This window comes from Pteronotus mesoamericanus, unplaced genomic scaffold (assembly GCF_021234165.1).
Source record: "Pteronotus mesoamericanus isolate MK-2021 breed Mesoamerican mustached bat unplaced genomic scaffold, CSHL_Meso_final scaffold_651, whole genome shotgun sequence".
Classification (NCBI taxonomy): domain Eukaryota; kingdom Metazoa; phylum Chordata; class Mammalia; order Chiroptera; family Mormoopidae; genus Pteronotus; species Pteronotus mesoamericanus.
Genome location: NW_026555325.1, coordinates 27501181 through 27520997, shown reverse-complemented (window position 1 = coordinate 27520997; position 19817 = coordinate 27501181). Strand labels below are relative to the sequence as shown.

The 19817-nt window shown below is 36.1% G+C and overlaps 1 protein-coding gene across 1 annotated transcript in view; it reads right to left on the bottom strand.

Moving 5' to 3' along the window:
- CSRNP3 (cysteine and serine rich nuclear protein 3) overlaps nt 1-19817 on the bottom strand; it is a 188243-nt gene that overhangs the window by 63593 nt on the left and 104833 nt on the right. Inside the window, exon 4 of the mRNA XM_054562418.1 lies at nt 7350-7520. Coding sequence (XP_054418393.1) covers nt 7350-7520 — 171 coding nt within the window. The remainder of the gene's footprint in view (nt 1-7349; nt 7521-19817) is intronic.

Here is a 19817-nt window from a genome sequence, read left to right as displayed (position 1 = left end):
CTTGAAAGGGAAGCAATTTCAGACTGTCAAGAGATGCAGGAAAATACAATGAGGCAGGTGATGGCAATTGGGAGAGCTGTGTGAGTTCCCAAGGTGTCTACTTTGAAGGGGACTGAGGCATCATTGTCCTATGTACAATGTTTCTTATCTTGTATCTTTTTCAATAAATGTCTCTATTTTTCATATTGCATGGCTTGCTACCTTCTGGACAGATCTGGTATAACGTTAATGATCTAAATTGGTAATGCCTGTTTTCCTAGCCGATTCAAAGGATAGTGAAGGTGAGAGCAATTTGGATTCCCCAAAGCCTGCTATACAGATCCTGCATAAAGAGTTGCACAGTATCCAATTAAGCAGTGGTGTTTCTGCCTGGAAAAGCTATATATAAGCAAATGAAACCTGAAAGGAACATGTTAGGAATACATAATTACAGTGGGGCCCTGTTTAAAACACAGTTCACCATTACATGTATTTGAATATAATAACCAATAAATCAGAATCCTGATATATCACAATCATAAATTACAGTGTTAGCTTGTAAATTGGTATTTATTTCCACTAATGTTCATGCCATTATGAAGTCCTGCAATAAGTGTATCTTTTTTCATTTACATGGTTTAGTTGTACTAAAGAAGACAATCCTTTACATAGCAAAATATTATTTATCAAGTATTTAATAGTAATTGAACCAGACTAGTCTAAGTACTGAGAAGAACACAAGCTTAATCTCTATAAATCTCCAGAAAGGATAAGGTGTGTGTGCAAATAATAGTGCAAAGCAGAATATAAAACAGAGGAAAAAATAAATCAGACTACATCAAGCTAAAAAGCTTCTGCTCAGTGAATGAAACCATCAACAAAATATATATGGGAGAACATATTTGCCAGTGATGCATCTGATAAAGGGTTAAATTCCAAACTATGTAAAGAACTTGTACAATTCAGCACCAGAATGACAAACAATCCTATTAAAGAATGGGTAGAGCACCTGAATAGACACTTCTCCAAAGAGTATATACAGATGGCCAACTGACATGAAAACATGCTCAACATCACTAATCTTCAGAGAAATGCAAATTAAAACCACAATGAGATAGCACCTCACACCTGCCAGAATGGCTACCATCAACAAATCAACAAACAACGAGTGCGGGTGAAGATGTGAAGAAAAAGGAACCCTCGTGCAGTTGATGGGAATGCAGGCTGATGCAGCCACTGTGGAAAACAATATGGAGTTTCCTCAAAAAAATAAAAATGAAACTGCCTTTTGATCCAGCAATTCCACTTCTGGGAATATATCCCAAGAATCCCAAAACACCAATTTGAAACCATATATGCACACCTATGTTCATAGCAGTGTTGTTTACAATAGCCAAGATCTGGAAACAGTCCAAGTGCTCAACAGTAGATAAGTGGATAAAAAAAAACTGGTACATTTAAACAATGGAATACTACACAGCCTTAAAAAATAGAAAAATCTTACCTTTTGTGACAGCATGGATGGACCCAGACATCATTATGCTAAGTAAAATAAGGCAGTCAGAGAAAGACAAATACCATATGATTTTACTTATATGTGGAACCTAATGGACAAAATAAACTAACAGCAAAATAGAAACAGAAGCAAGGATACAGGGAACAGACTGACAACTCTCAGAGGGGAGGGGAGTGGAGGACTAGATGAAAGAAGGTAAAGGGATTAGCTAAAGAACATAGATGCATAGCCATGAACATAGACAACAGTTTGGTAATGGCCAGGGGGAAGGTGGGGTGAGCCCTGGGTGGAAGTGGGCAAAGGGGAAGGATGAGGATCTGTAACAGTGCCAACAAAAAAAATAAAGTTTAGAAAAATAGAATACAGTAAGTGCGGGAGAAGTGCTGAAGTGCTAAAGTGCTATTAGGCTGTGAGTTTCTACAGAAACTGGATCATGTCTCATTTACTTTAATATTTCCAGCTCCTAGTACTAGTACAGTGAAAGACAGATACTAAATGCTTAATAAGTGTCCATTTATTCGTCTATTTATACAAATATTAAGTGCTTACTAGATGCTAAGCATAAAAAGATCTAGTTCCTGCCTTTGAGCAGCTTATACTCATTTCTTCCAAATTCCTTCTGAGTGCGCTGCTTAAAGGTAGGAGGTAAGGACATGTAGAGCAGAACACATATGAAGTCAGAGTCCACAATGACGAGAGGGCAAGGGACGTGCTGTGCATGTGGTAGGAGATGGAGTGACTTAATACCTAATGATTTAACTGGTCCATGTCTGGTGTTTAGGTACATGACCTAGGATAGTAGATCTCCAACTGGTTCCATCTGATCTAACAAGGTCTGGCTAATTGGTTCTTTTCTAACATAAGGTGCTGCAGAGCCTGGGAATGTCTTAATTGAATAGTAGCTTTTCAGAGGTGTCTTGACCCTTCTTACTTCTTCTACCTTGGACATGGCTCTAAGTTAAGATGCTGTTTGGGCCTTGTTCTTCCAATCATGTTTTCACAGAGTAGAAAGGAGCTTTTGAGGGTCATGTGGTCCTACCTTCTGCTTAAAGACTTCCCCTAATAAAACTATGTTCAGTTTCTGCTTGAACATTCCTCCATATATTGAAAAATCACTGATTCAGGGGTAGATCGCTACATTTGTCTTTGTTATAGTAAAATCTCAAATTAATACCACAACGCTGGGTAGACATGACCTATCACTGTTACCTCCAAGTTGTATTTACTACTTGTAGTTTATCATTTTGAGCCGAGGGAAAACTCCTAGCACCCAGCCTGTAAGAGATACATCTGAATGCTAATTCCTACTTTTATAAAATGGGTACAATAATGGCTCCTAATACACAACAATTTTTTTATATCAAATGAACTCAGTAATATGAAAGTGTTTTAAATAAGAAAATCTTATCCTTTTGAAAGATTTGCTTTTATGTGCAATTAGAATATCTATCCTTTTACCTTTTGATATTTTAACTTCCCAAATATTATACATTTATTTGTAGAAGCACTCTGCTTCAGGAAAAATAATGTGTTCCTTTTACTCATGTGAAGTGCCAAGAACCTTGAGAGGACAAAAAAATCAGCCCTCTCTACCTTTTCTGTAGCTTTCCTTTTGACAGCGTTGAAGTACAGGCTGATTGGCTATAGAGCCATAGAGATTTGATGAAGCAAAGCGTTCTGCAGCAATACAGAATCCAGCCGCTTCTGTCTCAAGGGAAGTGTAAGATGTGACCTTGGTTGGTCTCTCTTAGGTATGCTAGTTGCCTAGCAAACCTCAGAAGTCCAAAGAAAACTGGCATAAGCCTTTACTGATTTATATTTTGAAGGTTTCATTATCATAATATATCTTTACAAAAAGCTTAGGACAGTATGGAATTTTCTCCTAGCATAGCTTACTCACATGTTTCAAACAATTTTATCAATTCCTGTATTTGTAATTGTAACAAAATGCTGTATTATACAATATGTTGGTGCTTATAAAGCACTACGTACATAGGATATTTTAAATTTGAAACATGAGTACATGATGAGTAAGATTTTAAATAGCAGTAAAAAATCCTTCTTTATTCTAAGATAACTTTTAATTCTGAAAGTACAAAAATATATTAAAGGAAGAAGACTCATCAATAATAACATTTCCAAGTCTGTTGATAGATTCACAGGCAGATAAGACCACTGCAGGGCAATACCTTGATGGAAAAATAAATAAAACATTTTCTAAGAATGTGTGCATCACCTGTTGCACTAGCAAATAATGCAAATAAATACATTTCTAGAAACAGAAACTCCTTTGCTCCTCTCACATGGGTTAACATGCTCAGATCTTTTACTCAGTAAATACTCTAGGTACAATTTTAACCTTTTGATTCTTTGTTTTTTCCTTTCTCTTCATAATATAAATACAATGAACTAAGCAGACTATTAAATGAAAACAACACTTTCTATTAAATCAGTCATTTTAATTATCTTTAAAAATCATGAAAAATCTCAGTCAGGTTTCATTTAATACAAAATTAAATCAGCAATTTAGAAAACTAATCATTGCCAACTACCACTTATAATAAATAATGAGCTAAGACATTTCAAAAACTTTTTGGACATCATAAAATACATCATACATCTATATTCTTCAATGGGAGAAATCATTTCTGTTCGCTATAATGCAAAAAGTCTTTACTAGTTGGCTGAAGTATTGCTTGATTGAGCTCACGGTATGAACTAAAGTTATTTTAGTTTAAATTTAAAGCTTATTTGTTATGGAATACATATAATATTAACAGAAACAAAAAGTAATAAACATGAAAATTTATCCATCGTTCTAATCCTTCAGCAAATCAAATCAGTTTCAGTTTTCAGGGCACCTTATCATTCTTTGCCCTATGCATGCATAGACTTCTCCTGACAGTATAGGTAAAATTTTGTATTCTGCTTTTCTTAATACTATCTCATACACATTTTACACATTGCCAGAAAGTCTTCATAAGTATCATGAAAAAGAATTAATTGTATATGTTACCATAACTTAATGTATCATTTTCCCACTCTTGGGCGTTTCACCTTCTTTTTTCGCATCCCCAACCCATGTTATTTGGTGCTACCATCAAGCACCAACATTTTCATTTTATGCATCTTTCCCTTTTGTTTGTGATGCTTCCCCTTCAGATAAATGATGTGAGGTACAGGCTTACAGATATGGGTATTATGGCTCTTATACTTCCAAAGTGCTTCCTGAATTTCACTACCACCAACAGCAGTGTATGTACCTATGATCTGTGCTGAGATCTTCACCAGTACTTAAGTGTTAGTGTTTTTCATTGGACAGAGGAGGACTAATTTCATGAAGATGAAATTTCCATGATTTCATACTAATCAAATCTCATGAGCATTGTTTTGATATGCATTATTACCATTGTTGTTAAATGCTTAAAAATGTTTTCTAATCATATTTTCTATTATGTAGATTATCTGTAGGGCATGTGTTAGTATTTATCTAAAAACTTTACACATTTTTTTAAAACTCCATCTAGAAAGTAACTCTATTTGATATTAACCATAAATATTTTTTTCCCTATATATAGTTTTATTTTTACTTTGGGCATTTTTGTAGCAAATAAGGTAAATATTTTTATATTATTAAATATGTTAAATGTATTGCAATGTGAGTCCTTTTCTGTTACTTCAGAGCTTATAGAATTATTTTACCAAATGCCGGACAAATATGCATCTCCCCCCATGACTTCTTTTTCTTTAAGTATATAATCCATTTGGAAATGTATTTTGGCATATGTTTGGTTTATCTGTTACTTCATTTTCAAACTCTAATCCTACAATCGCTTATTAAATCCTCCTTTTTCCCATTTGTTCTATAATACTCTTCTTATATTCATATATATGTATTAAATTTTTATATATAACATAATTGAGATTTTCTATACTTTCCTAAATCTGGGCAGTAACAAAAAAAGTTAAATTACATAATTTTATTACATGATTTCATGTCTAGAATGGCTTTTCAACATTTATGGCTTCTTTTTTTAAATAGTCCTTTATTCTCATTAGCTTATTTTTCCAAATAGATTTTTATCATTCTATCACCTTCTAAGAAAATCCAGCTGAGAATTTTATTGAGATCATAGTATTTTATTTATAAATTAATGTAAAAGCTTTAATAGCTTTATTTATCATAACCAGAAAGATATCCTCTCTTAATTAATTCAAGCATTCTTTTATAACTCACAATGAGTAGTATTTTAAAGAAATGTCAAGTATTATATAATTAAGGGAGAGAATAAGATAATTAAAAAATTGAAGACTATGGAGTAGAACAAGTATATTTATCTCTAGGATCAAATCCTGTGTGATTTTCATCAAGATGTTTAGCCTCTCTGAGCCTCAGTTATGTCCTCTGTAAATTGAACGGAATGGTACTGTCAGGATTGCGAGAGAGATATATATATAGAGAGAGAGAGAGAGATATATATCTCTCTCTCTCTCTCTATATATATATAGCTATTGTAACATGCTATGTATCCAATAAGTATTAGTTATGATTGTAATTTTTATTATAACATGTATACTTGACAGTTTAAAAAGTTCTTTCATGTGTGCTATCTCACCTGTTCTGCTGACCTTCACAAAATTTTTTTAGATGACAATGTCATCATTAGTATCATTATTAATATTGATATAATTGGTAAAAATATTTCTTTTGAGTCAAAGACATAAGATCATATCATACCATCACAACACAGGTAAATATATTTGTAGATCACGTATATCACACAATAACTCTGTCCTAAGTATTTTTTTATTTTTCCTGCTATAATATTTGTAATTGCCATTTCACTATAATTTCTATTAGTTTTGCTTCCTTAAAGAAACACCATTGATTTTACTATATTTGTTTCACATCCAACAGTTTTATTGAGTTCCTTACCACCTCTTAAAATATGATTAATTCTTTTGGTTTTCTGGTTCTCATATTTCCAAAATAAATTGTATATTATAGAATCACATATTAACATAATCAGCTATTTAATTGAAAAAAAATTTAAAAACTATGATTACTTATCTATCATGATATCATGATGTTAAAATTTTTCTGTTGGAAACATAAATTCAAGGAGATTACTTAGTCATTACTAGAAGTTTTCTTTAGCTTGTAGACTGTATTCTTTTATGAATTTTTCTCATCATTCTTTCAAACCTTATAATACTTTGATAGGAAGGAATACTAGTACAGTGTGATTAAAAAAAGGTATGAAAGAGAAACCATACATTTTTTTCTTCTTTGTGGGCTTTAAATATTATTCTTGGGGGTGAGAGAATAAAAGAATCAATACGAAAGAGGTCTAAACCACATGTACTTGCATCTTTGGAGAGTTTTGCCACTTTAAAAATCTCATAATGCATGGTTGGCTAAGCTCTTCCTCAACCTAACCTAGACCTTCAACTCCCATATATATTCTTTATTTTCCCTCCCGGAATATCCAAAATATTGTTTCAACTATAGTAAGATAAATTGTGTTGTGCTTGTACTTGTCTTTTCCCATCCATTCCCAGAGTGCATACTTCTTTTGAAAAGTAATAATAATAATAAAATGCCACCTTTTCATTGAATTGGCTGGTTAACACAACCAAATAATTCACTGCCGAAAGCAACCTAAATAAAGGAATCCACTGTTGCCTCCAACATATTTCAGTTTTACTTAATCATGTCTTGTTTTTAGATCAATTGTTTAAAAACGAAACAAAAACAACTAGTCATAAAGCTTTTTTAAAAATGACAAAGATGATAGAATTATTTTGACTGTCGAACCAGCAAATCAGCTTCAGGTACGGTCACTGTACTCACGGGGGAAATGGTTAGAGGTGGACGGATTGACGCTGTCCCCACTGTCAGCACTTTCGCTGCTGGAAACTTCATCATCTGACTCCCGCACGGAGGAGCAGGGCGAGGAGCCGTCAACTTCTTCAAACTTCCTCTTTAAAATTCCACTCATAGCTGCAGCGCTGTCACATGTACCTGTAACAGGAATGGGAGCAACGAAGCATTGAAATATTTGACCGCTAGATGTGTAGCCAAGGTCTCCAGAGTCATTATTTATGTGGCTCTGTATACATGAGCTGAGCTTTACCTTGAAAGCACCACTAAGCAGTTTTTCTCAAGAAGTATTTTCAAATCAACAAAAATTACTTTAAATTAAATATGAGCATTGACCATTTGGTTACCACAATGTTTCACTTTTTGACATCGTTCATTTTATTGTGCCACCTTTATTCCTTTTTGTTGGCAAGTTAAAAAAATAAAAACCACCTGAGTCCATAAAATTCTGAAATGAAAATAAATGCTATTGTCCCCCAAAGTCCTAAATGACTACTGCTTATAAAAATTTCATCTGAAAAAACACAGGTAAGTATGCAAAATAATCATACTTACGTTTTAAAATATAAGAAACCTAATTAGCTGAGCACAATGAAGCATATGAAGGCAGTTCTAAATTTTAGGTCATTTCCATTTCAATACTGCAATAGGCGAAATGTGTCCCCGGGATACCTAGTTGCTGAAGCTCCTTACCTGGCAGACAGCACTAATTGAGTGGGAAGGGTGAGTGGTGGGGAGAGGGCATGGTTTCTGCTAAATCCTTTCTGTAGGATGGATGGGCTTTCCCTTCTCCTTGGGCTTTCTCCACCTCTCCCATTTACCTTGACATATGTACAGTCAGCTAAGGACATAAACTTCCCTTGCAGTGTAAGGATATTAATGGGAAACCTATATAAATTAGCTTAGACATATGCACTTGTGTTTACACGGATAAATTAGACTGACTTAGCTGAAAGTGTTACTAAGTCAATTCCGTGCATTACACCTTGCATCTCATTTGTCAGCTCATTTGATTCTATTTGAGTTCTTAAACCTATTCTCTCCTTTCCCTGCCAGAGCATAGCCATCAGTGCTTTGATCAGGAAGAAGCAAGACCCTTAAAACTATTCTGATGCCCACTTAGTTACATTATCCAGGCACTTCCTGCAGTAATCTCTGGAATCATCCCTTTTCTGCCCAGATCACAGAGCAGGCAATCTGCCCAGATCCCCTTAGCTGGGTCAGATCTCCAAGGTCTAATGTAGTAGTTTTTCTTCAAAGTGGGCTACTTGGATTAGCAGTGTTAGCCTCACTTGGCAGGGAAACTGTTAGAAATGCAAATTCTCGGGCCCCAGTCCGGATTGCCTGAATCAGAAACTCCCAGTGGGTAGGGTCTAGCATTCTGTGCCTCATGAAACCTTTCAGATAATCTTGATCAACATTCAAATTGGAAGACCACTTGTCTAATTTCTAGACTGCTCTCCAGCAGCTTCTCTCTGGGCTTTTCCTTTCTTGGGTATGTCCATACACCAGCCCTAGAGAGTCATACAACTCAGCATTCAATTCCTAGTCAAAAGCTCTTCTTTGGTCATCCTTGGTGCGATTTCTTGTAAAATTAAGTACAGTATGAGATGTCTCTAACGTGTTTAATTTCAATTTACTTCACTCATCTAAGCATGTGGTAAGGAACTGGCATATGAGGTCTGTTCGGAAAAAGTCCAACCATTGTTAAGATAACAAGAACGGTTTGTGTGACATTGATGTAACATGGTAGCCAAGGAGAGTGGACTGGGATGCACATGCATAACAAGGACTTCATTGTACTAGTCAGTAGGGGCAGTAGATGCCATTGAGTGAGCATGTGTACTGTGTGGCCATTGCACTCAAAATGACTGAGCGAGTAAAACAAGGAATGTGCATCAAATTTTGGGTTAAGCTTGAGCATTCCTCCACAGAAACTATTCAGATGATTCAGAAGGCTGCAGCTATGGGCAACTGGTGATTGGCAGCTTCATCACAACAATGCATGGCTCATGCATCACTTTTCACGCAGAGATTTTTGGCGAAAACATCACATCACCTAGGTGACTCAGCTCCTCTACAGCCCAGATTTTATGCCCTGCGATTTCTGGCTTTTCCCCAAACAAAAGTCACCTTTGAAAGGGAAGAGATTTCAGGCCATTGATGATATTCAGGAAAATATGTCAGGGCAGCTGATGGCAACTGAGAGAACTGTGTGAGTTCCCAGTGTGCCTACTCTGAAGGGGATGGAGGTGCTATCATCCTATGTACAATGTTTCTTGTATCTTTTATCTTCAGTAAATGTCTATGTTTCATAACGCATGGCTGGATACTTTCTGGACAGGTCTCGTCTATATGCTTGACTCCTTGGGTAGAGTAGGGGATACAAAAGGAAGTTGAACATGTTACTGGCCCTCAAGGAGCAGACATCCACTATTCTGGGCTCCACTGATGTGAACACTCCCAAACTCATGTTGTACTGCCTGTTTTAGTAATCCATGTCTTTTTGATCTTAAATTAACAATGGAGAAAACTAATAGTGATAAGATGTTGCACTGTCCACTCTTTTGAGAATAAAAATCTTTATTTTGACCCTGATTTTACCACTATTCAGATCAGCACATTATTTCCTCCATCTAAAAGAGTGTGAAATGCATAAAGTGTTCATGCATATCTGAGCACGACAAAGAGAAAGATATTTTAAGTAAGTTCTTGAAATAAAAGTAGGACAGAATATAAATTTTAAAATGGTTCACTTCAAACAAGATGCAAAGTAATTCATGAGGGAGAAACTCCAAGACACAAAGTAATACAAGATGGAAACCTATTTTTCAAAAAGTACATTTTTAAATAAAATATTGCAATGGGAACAGTTAAAAACCCTGTCCTCAAGCTCCACTCCTCCATTCTACCACCCTGCCCCAGCTTCCATAGGAAAGGCAGATTTCTCTAGAATCAAAGACACTCTATTGAACCACGGGGAACCATGTTCTAATATGGTGAAAGGTGGTACTTGGTACATTTCTCCTCCTGTCTCACTTCCTCAAGAATGAGAGGGGAAATCTTTGGAGTAATGATAAGAGAATTAAGTCTTTTTTCCATTTGTTGTTACATTTGGAACTGGCAAGACTTGAAACAATGGAGCTGAAGGCTGGGTATAATTCCTGTCTACATTTTGGGGACTGAAAGAGCCTGAGCTAGACCCAGGTCAACAAAAAGAAGTAACTGACCGCTTAGAGTAGAATTAGTATCTATACTTAAAATGAAAATGTTAAATAATTACAAGAGGGCATACCTTTAACATATACAAATCAAACTGGTTAAGTGCTAAAATGCCAATGTGAGTGTTATGGATGTCATAATAAATTATGAGGGTCGAAGGACCCACTGCTTACTAGTATGTACCCTTGATCGAGACCTAATAGTGGAGTGGTAAACAGACCATGCAGTTTTCTCCTGCATCATCTATACTATCTCACTAGGGAAGAAAAGAATACAAGAACTTAGGCAGAAGATAAAGCTGGGTCAGTATTCATTTATTCTCAATAGGGACAGCTGAGAATCTAAGCCTCAATAAGAGCCATTTTCACACAGCTACTGTTTTCCAATTCATGAAACGCATGCTAGTCAAGGGCATCACAATTTCTCACTTGGACTAGGACAAAAGCCTCCTAATTATTCTCTCCCAACCACTACTGTACTTTCAATGTGTTTTCCAGGTTGCCGGCAGAATGATAAATTTAAAATGCAAATCTGATCATGTCAGTCTGCAGTTTAAAACTCTTAAGTGGCTTTGAATTGCCTTAGGATAAAGTTCAAAATCCTCAAAATGGCTTATTAAGTCCTTAACAGCCTATTTTGGCTAACCTCCTCATCTTCATTTTGAGCCACTAACCTTGCTGTCAATATTTTATCTCTAATAATCTTTCTGTTTCTTCACCCTGTCATTTCTCTCTGGCCTCCAAGCCTTTTGATATACTGTTCCTGTTGGTTCATTTTTAAAGTTTCTTTTCCCATAGCATTTACCACCTTCTGAATCTGTATTATTTATGTATGTATTTTCACATAAAAACAGTGAGTTTATTACTTATTGCTTCATCCCCAGCTAAAATAATTAAGGACAGAGATCTTTGTTTTCTTCACTAGTGTTCCAGGGGAGCTAGACCAATACCTTATATATAATAGGTGCTTAATAAATATTTGTAAATGACACCCTTTCATTTCCATACTTTAATTACTTTATCAGTGTCTGCGTTCTCTACTGGACTTAAAGCTCCATGAAGCAGAAATCATGTTCATCTCATACACCACTCTCTCTCCTGACTAACAAAATATCTGGTATATTTGATTGAATAAGAATCAAAATGAGAAATGAAATTGACCTCAAAATGTCATACATATTTTTTTTTTTTGCTTGCAAGCAACCCAAAGGCCAATTCTAGCTAACTTAAGCACAAAGACATCTGTTGGAAAAATACTGAACCAGTTCATGCAATCTAAAAGAGCTAAATCCCCGATTGAGGAAATGCATGAATAAGGACAGCTTCTAGGATTATGGCTGTAGAAATTCCTTGATCTTTTCTCTAGAGCGCTACTGTTACCAAGTTTAAGCCCAGCAACTGCTCTCTATGTCTCGCATTTCAAGTTTAATGTTCCAAGGGGTGAGCAACGATTTAGTCCATCTTGAGTCAGGTGCCAGCCCTTTGATCATTCAACTACATGGCCAGTAGGCAGGGAGCCACCCAATTAGGTAATACTCCAGAGACTCTCTCACTCAGAGCCTTCAATAAATTCAATTATATTTCAAAGCCAATATTCTCTCCTTGGCTAACACTGATTTATCTTATTTTTTCATTTATTAATATGGCCCATGATTTCACCACTTGGACAGTTGCCTTTTTCCCTGCACCTGCATGCCCTTTCTATTGTCAAATTTAATTAATCACTACTTTATTTTAAAACTCTAATAAACATCTTGTGATCCTGGCTATCTAACATATAGTATTTCACATTTGTTTTAGATGTAACCATTGTTCAACACATTTCATAAAAAAGTTGTAAAAAAGTATGTTTCCATTTCTCTCCTCAAAAAAAAAAATACTGATAAACTACACCAAGTTTTCTATGGTTATAATTATAATTATTTATTTACTATATTTCTGTGTGTGCGGGGGGTGGGGGAGGGAATAAAACAGGAGTGAGAAGGATGTAGAGTGAAGACAAGTGGGAGAGTGCGGCAAAGAATGCCACGCCAAAAGTTAGGTAAGGACGCACATTTCAATGCCTTTGGAAGAATGGCTGAAGCTAAACTTTGGGTATTTGCTGAAATCTTGTTTATAGCACTCTTTTGACGGCCCGAATATGTCACAGCTTCCAAAGGTACCACACTGAGTTCTTACTATCTTATTGATATTCATCTAATATTTAATTCTTTTTTCTTCTTATATCTGTCCCTATTTCTAATGCTTTGTTATATATTTTAAGGAAATGACTACAGAAGAAATGCCTTAAGAATGCCATCAGCCCCTCAATTCTGAGGGGCAGGTTATCTGATATGCAGAACGACTTTAGGGTTGACAGATTTAGCAAACAAAAATATAGGACACCCAGTTAAATTTAAATTTTATATAAATAAACTCCGTTTGAGATATATGTTTTACTTATTATTTGCTGTTTATCTGAAATTCAAATGTACGGGGCACCCTGCGTTGCCTTTGCCAACCCTAACTGGTGCTCTTGGCTCTTGGTGAGAAAACACAAGCCTGAGAAACGTCACCTACCAACTGCTACTACCATACATGAATATTTCTGTCCTCAACCAGTCAGATAAAGCCCAGTAAGTAAAACATGTAAGATCATTAGGGAAAATCAAGAATTTATCAAACAATTGGAAAAAGAAGTGAGAGGTGGGTGATGGTTAATAGGTGAAGGGCAGGCTTGGCCTATCACTTATGCAGGAAATATATTTTTAAAAGGAGGTAATTTTGGCATGGCAAAATTTCCTTATATAGTAACAGGGATGTCGTTTTTAGTGAGATTCTCTCTCTTCCCTGGCTTGATGAAACGTGGTGAGCTGTGAGGTCCCAGGTCATTTGACCTGGTAGGTCCTTATTCCGTGGAGGCTGCTTAACCAGGAGCGTTATGTGCCAGTCTCTCCGGAGCAAAGGGAGGCATACAGAGCCCTCCGTTCACTTTCACTTGGGAGCCTGGGTTTACCCTGTGCCTTGCTCAATTGCTACTTTTGTAGTTAATGAAAGTGAGAGTGACCTTTAACTGCAAGGGTCGTTAGCAAGGACCCTTCCACCTGGAGAGGTGGACTACATCAAGGGATTTTAACCTGCATTGTGACATGACATGGGGGGATATTTCTTCGTGACTTGTCAAAGAACAAAATAATTTATTTTGTGTTCTCATCAAATTCTTCCAGTAAGCACAACAAGCTAAGAAACTATGATAAGGTTCTATTCCAGTGACTTTGATTAGGTAAGGCTACATGCTTCAATCAGCAATTTGGTGGGCTGGACCTTCATCAAATTCAAAGGATGAGATGAAAGGCATTGCAAAAAAGTTGATGAAGATACTGGTGAGTGGCTCATCTGTGGTAGCCAGTGGGAAAGCTTAGCTGGCAAAAGCAAGATTATTCACAATGTCATACTTCATCAACCAGATTGTCTCCTGGGCCAGACATAGGATGAAGAGGACATTGCTCAATTGATGGTGCATAGGTTTTACTCTGAAGTTTAAGAAAGGAGAACTCAGCTAAAAAAACCCCCAATAAATGTGTTATTTTTATTCTTTGGTGTGTTATCTTTAGATATCCAGGTGTGCTCCTAACCAACAGGATACAATTTTACCTGCTAGTTTATATTAAATATTCTCACCCTTAATTTTTTTAAACCATGATTTTGAGTCATCTGTGATGTTCTGTCCCAGTGCTGACACTACTACTGTTCTTACACTATTATCAAGCACTGACTATAAGTTATAGTCTCTGCTAGATAACATAATCATTATTTTAAGAAGCTGGCATCAGATTTTAGTGTCTTGAACAATTACAACTCCACATATTCTCAGAATGTTTATGCATTTTTTTAAACAAAAAGATATTTTTTCCCCACAACATGAGGGCCATTTCTGCCTTCACCCATTTGGCAAGAAATTAACATATCTGCCACCAAGAAGATAGGGATTTGGCAATGATTTTACAAAGTAAAATCCCACAAGGTGTTTCCATGGGACACCACCAATGTGAAAAATGCTTCTGGTCGCCTGCCAATGCGAGGATCAAAGCACAAGTTGGCCCGATACACCTCTTGTCCAGGTGTCTGCTTCAGCCAAGAACCCTGGGAGCACTCCTGCCTAATGACTATTTTTGTTTGAGAAACAATTGTAGGGCTCCCCCATTATGTATGTCCTCCTTGTGCCAGAATTGCCTGTGACCTTGTGTTTTGGTGTGCTTAGGATTTCAGCATCTTGCAGCTTGATGATTTGCAGTTGGAGAATTTGATGAAAGAAATGAATGCTTTTTCCAGAAAAAAAGTGCAGAGAAGCACAAATGCATGGTTAAGAACCATGTCTCAGTTAACAACCTCTGCTCTGGTGATTTACACCATCGTCCTAGCTTCAGTGGCTCTCCGGACATTGGAGAAATGATTCACTGTGAAGTCTGGGCAGCTGTTGCCTCCTGTTCCCTTTACCACCTGGGTTGTCCCCTTCCTAGGGAAGGCTTCTTTCTGGCTCCCTCAGTTTCTTCGGCCATGTGTGCCAAAGGGCCTACTGCGTCTCCTGGGGACATTCCCGGCCACTTTTAAGGGTTTCGTTCTTTAGTGCTCTCTTGGCTGACAAAACTGACCTTGTCTGTTAACTTTGTGGTTTTGTGAAGACTCGACTAGAATGGTTCTGGGTTGAGAACATTTTTCTCAATACAGTGTTAGTCTTTCCTAAAACATACTTAGATTGCCTCGTTCCATTAATAATAATTCCAGTACACCTTCAGTGAGTACCTATTAGGGCCAGATATTTTGTACCTACTCTATGTAATCTTTTCCCAAACCTTGTAAGGTAGTTTTAACAAAGGAAACTGAGGTTTCAGAAATCTAGATCATTTGCTCCAGAGTCCTGACCCAAACTTTCCCCAAGAAATATTTCCTGACCAGCACCACACTGGGTTAAATGACCCCTTGGCATTAATAGTACCTGCATGGTATGTTTAGCAGTGCTTCTGACATCGTATCATAATTGCTGATTTATATCACATTTTCTCATGCTTAACCATAAGGTTCTTCATGGACTGCATATGTACTCCAGGACCTGCTTAGTAAATGAATGGTCATCACTTTGGAGTCGAATGCTGGATCAACTCCTAATGAGTGGCTTCATTTTTGTTAAGAGGATTTCCTCTCTCTTTTTCTACTTCTCAGTTTCCACTTTTATCAAAATAAGGGGAAGGGCATAACTAGAGAGCAGAATTTAATGCAGCACAGTCCCCACTACCTAGGAGTAAATAATAAAAGTCATAGATAGCCTCCTGGTGCCTCTAATGCTTACTGCGTAAAAACTGCAATGGCTACAGTAACTTACACCCTGCTGATATATGGATGTATGGCAACCCTACTTACTGATGGTAAAGGGGTTCTTAATGACTCTGGCTGGAGGGACTGACCCCAAGGAATTTTCTGTCACCTGCCACTGGGATTAATATCCATTAAAAGTCGCCAGAACTGGGTTTTTAATGCTTCTTAATCCTAAACATTAATCACTACTTAGTATTTGGCAACATGGTATCATAAAGCCCAAAGTCCTTCTCAAAAGTTAATGTTCAGGATGCTCTTTTAGTTAGCAAGAGCAGAGAAAATCAACCAAGAACATAATAAGGCTTTTAAAACTATTGAAAATTGATCAAGTGCCTGTTGTAAGCTTATTTTTCCTACTCTTACAACAAAAGTACCAATGAAAAATTTATTTTATATGCTTGCTATTAAGACTAAAGAACAGTACTTACCCTAAATTCCTTAGACGACTGGCAAGACTTACCACATTAAGGGAAAAAAAAGACCACATAGACGTTAAGAATTTAGAATCATTATTGCAGCACTGGAAGGTAATACTTGTTTTTTCTCCTTAGCACTTAAGTTGCTCTTCAGTCTTTTAGAAAGATTCTGACTGAATAATAAAGTAGATTAGCAGTATAGATGGAAGGATATTTAAGAGATATGATATCCTTTTCCTTCAGAAGAATCATCAGAATAGTTTGAAGGGAAAGGAACTTCTAAAAATATTTGCCTCATAAAGTATTCTACAGTGGACATCAAAATAAAATATAGCCAAGCTTTAAGACCATTCTCATCCAACCACTGGGCTCCTGCCAAAAATACCATGCAGATAATAAAAGAGATTTTAGAATTAGACTAAGTAGAGACAAGTACTTTGGACTTTCTTTAAAATAAGTCACCACCTTAAGGAAGACATAGGTTTTTACTATCTAAGGTACAATGCATAGTTATTCAACCTGGGCTGACATCGCATTAAGCAGTGATTAGGAAAAATAATATAGAGTATATGATTAAATACCTCGATTTTCCAGCCTCAGTGAAGGTTCTACCAGCACAAATTAAAATGTGTTTACAATAGAAATGTCACACCGAACTCATGTAATCTTTTAAAAGTTGGAAATCCACTATTCAGAGAAGTTTCTCCATTAAAATTAAATTTCACAAAAGCAGAGGGTCATGGTATTCCGCTCCACCAATTTATCCAACACTTGTCACCGATGCAAATTAACCAAAAAGCACTAAGTGTGCTATTAAAATAATTTTGAAGTAAAAAAGTGTAGGTATATTTTCTGAATTTCTTTTGAAAAAAACTTGTGACCAAATTAATTAATGCAATATTTCTAAACATCCTTCTGCTACGGAGGAAGTTTAAAACAGCAATAAATCTGTGACATAGAGAATGTTTCATGATTCAGACAAATTAGCACTTTTAAGTCATTAGGTAGAACGAGCCTCATTATGCATTGAGTGTAACAGCCTTGGCTCTGCACACATGTCCTGGGCCAGACTTCCTCTGTAACAGAAAGTCCATGGTCTGTGGGTGACACAGAACTTGAGGTAGAGCAGAGATGAACGACTAGTGCCTTGATTATACAAAGTCAACATGGAAATAGAAAAATAATAGAGCAAAGTCATAAATATGAAAAATTTAAAAGCAAAAAAGGATATAAAATAAGAGAACTCAGAAAAGTACATTTACCACATATGTGAGGATTTTGTGGATATTGTTCTCCCGGTTGGAAAGATTGAAGGTATCTATGAAACCACATACAGTTTCAACTTTGACGACTGTAAGGTGACTGATTGCCTTCTCAACTTCTCAGCTGCTCAGTACTACCTAGGTATGACCTCCCATAAACACCTCATGGGTTTTTATTTTTGGAAAATGTCCCCTTTTCATCCATTGATATCTAAGATGTTTCATCAAGATTCTCTAACTCTAGGCTTTACCTGAACTTGCCTTATCAACACCAGGGAATCAATTCTTATGGTTTGAAAAAGAGTAATAGTAGCTATTTTTTAAAAAAAATGCTTTTATGTGTCAGGCATGCATTATGCCATTTCATTTTCATAAAAACCTTTAATATAAACACAATTATCCCCACTGCGCAGATGAAAAAAGATGAAGCTTACAGATTTCAGGTAACATGTCCAAGGTCACATGAAATGTTCTGAGGCAGATAATATCTTAGAAATGACACCAGGTTTGGAACTTGAACTTGAACCTAAGCTCCTAACCACTATCCTATTCAGCTTCTTAACACTCCATTATATAGCTTGAACTCACATACCCAATACATAATAAAAACACTTGTCTATCAAGAAAACAATATACAGCATGTTCCTGGTTTTTTAGTCGTTCATGAATTGCCCTAAATTTAGAAGGTTTTTTGTTTTTTTGCATTTAACAATATAACCCAGCTTTGTTCAAGTAGTTCTCAGGCCTTTTTTTTAAAAAAAATATTTTATTTATTTATTCTTAATGAAGGGAAGGGAGGGAGAATGAGAGGGAGAGCAACATCAATGTGTGGTTGCATTTTGTGCACCCTCCACTGAGGACATGGCCTGCAACCCAGGCATGTGCCTTATACTGGGAATTGAACCAGTGACCCTTTGGTTCACAGGCCAGTGTTCAATCCACAGAGCCACACCAGCTAGGGCTCTCAGGCCTTTTAAAATGCTATTGCACAAACAAAGTCCAGAGTAAGAAGCTTTTCTCCAATATTTTGGACTAGCTCTCATTCCTACAGAGTATCTGTTGACATTAAGTGCATGGAATCAATATTCCTTCAGATGTTCAAAATTTTTCAGAGTGGAGGAAAATACCTATTAGGGGCTATGGTATTAGTTATCTTGTGTATCTTAACACGTAATTAAATGAATAAATTTTCAAAGAAATAAGGATTAAGAGCTCAGTTGTTTTACTTTTCCTGTATGTGATTTGGGGGAAATTTAAAGTATATGCATGTACATGTATGCACATACAAATATGCACAAATACACACACATACAGGACTAGATCCATTCTGAATGAATATGTGGATTCATAGGCTTGCATGGAGCTGAAGGTGTGCCTAGGTAATAACTACTCCAAACTAGCATGGTGGTGAATCTCAAAGCTCCAAGGTTTGACGATGAAATAGACCACAACTCCTGAAACTGTTAGGAATAGGTATATGACACCAATTAGTCAATTGCCACAAATAAAAAAAAAGTGGTCTGTACGTTTTCTTTGGTATACCTCTTAGTAAATCCTCATTTTCCTACTAGATAATGTAATTTCCAATTCCTGTTGATGTTTTAATATGACAGATTCTCACTGTAGCAACAACTTCTAATTTATGTGGAATTTGAACGTGATTTTCAAAATCCTGAACATAAGAAAAACTAAGATAAATTTTGTTTATCTTCTATTTTCCTGTGTCCAATATACTAGTTATGTGTACGTATCAGAAGTTCAGTACAGAGAAGTATGGAGTGAAGTTTATTTCTCTCCCTTTGCCCACAAAAATCTGAATGATTTTGAATTTAATATGAAAAAAAGTGCATAAACTTGATTTTTGAGTTGCTCTCAGATAAGGAACAATTATTCACTGTATTAAAAATAAATATTAACATGAGAAAAGAGAGCAAAATTAAAAGTATGTATATATAAAAAGCATATAAAATTTTATACAAAAGCATGTAATATCATTGCCACTTGGTGTTAGAGAACAGTTTTATCTTTTGCAGTAAGTCAGTGTAATGGTGGGAATAATGATTCTTATGCCATGAAGAAAAGCCTAAAATGATTTCCACTCTGCTCAACAAGGCAGAATGGTATGTACCATATTTTGCTTCCATGAAAGCAATGAACATTTAAAAAAACTGGAGATTAATGTTATAA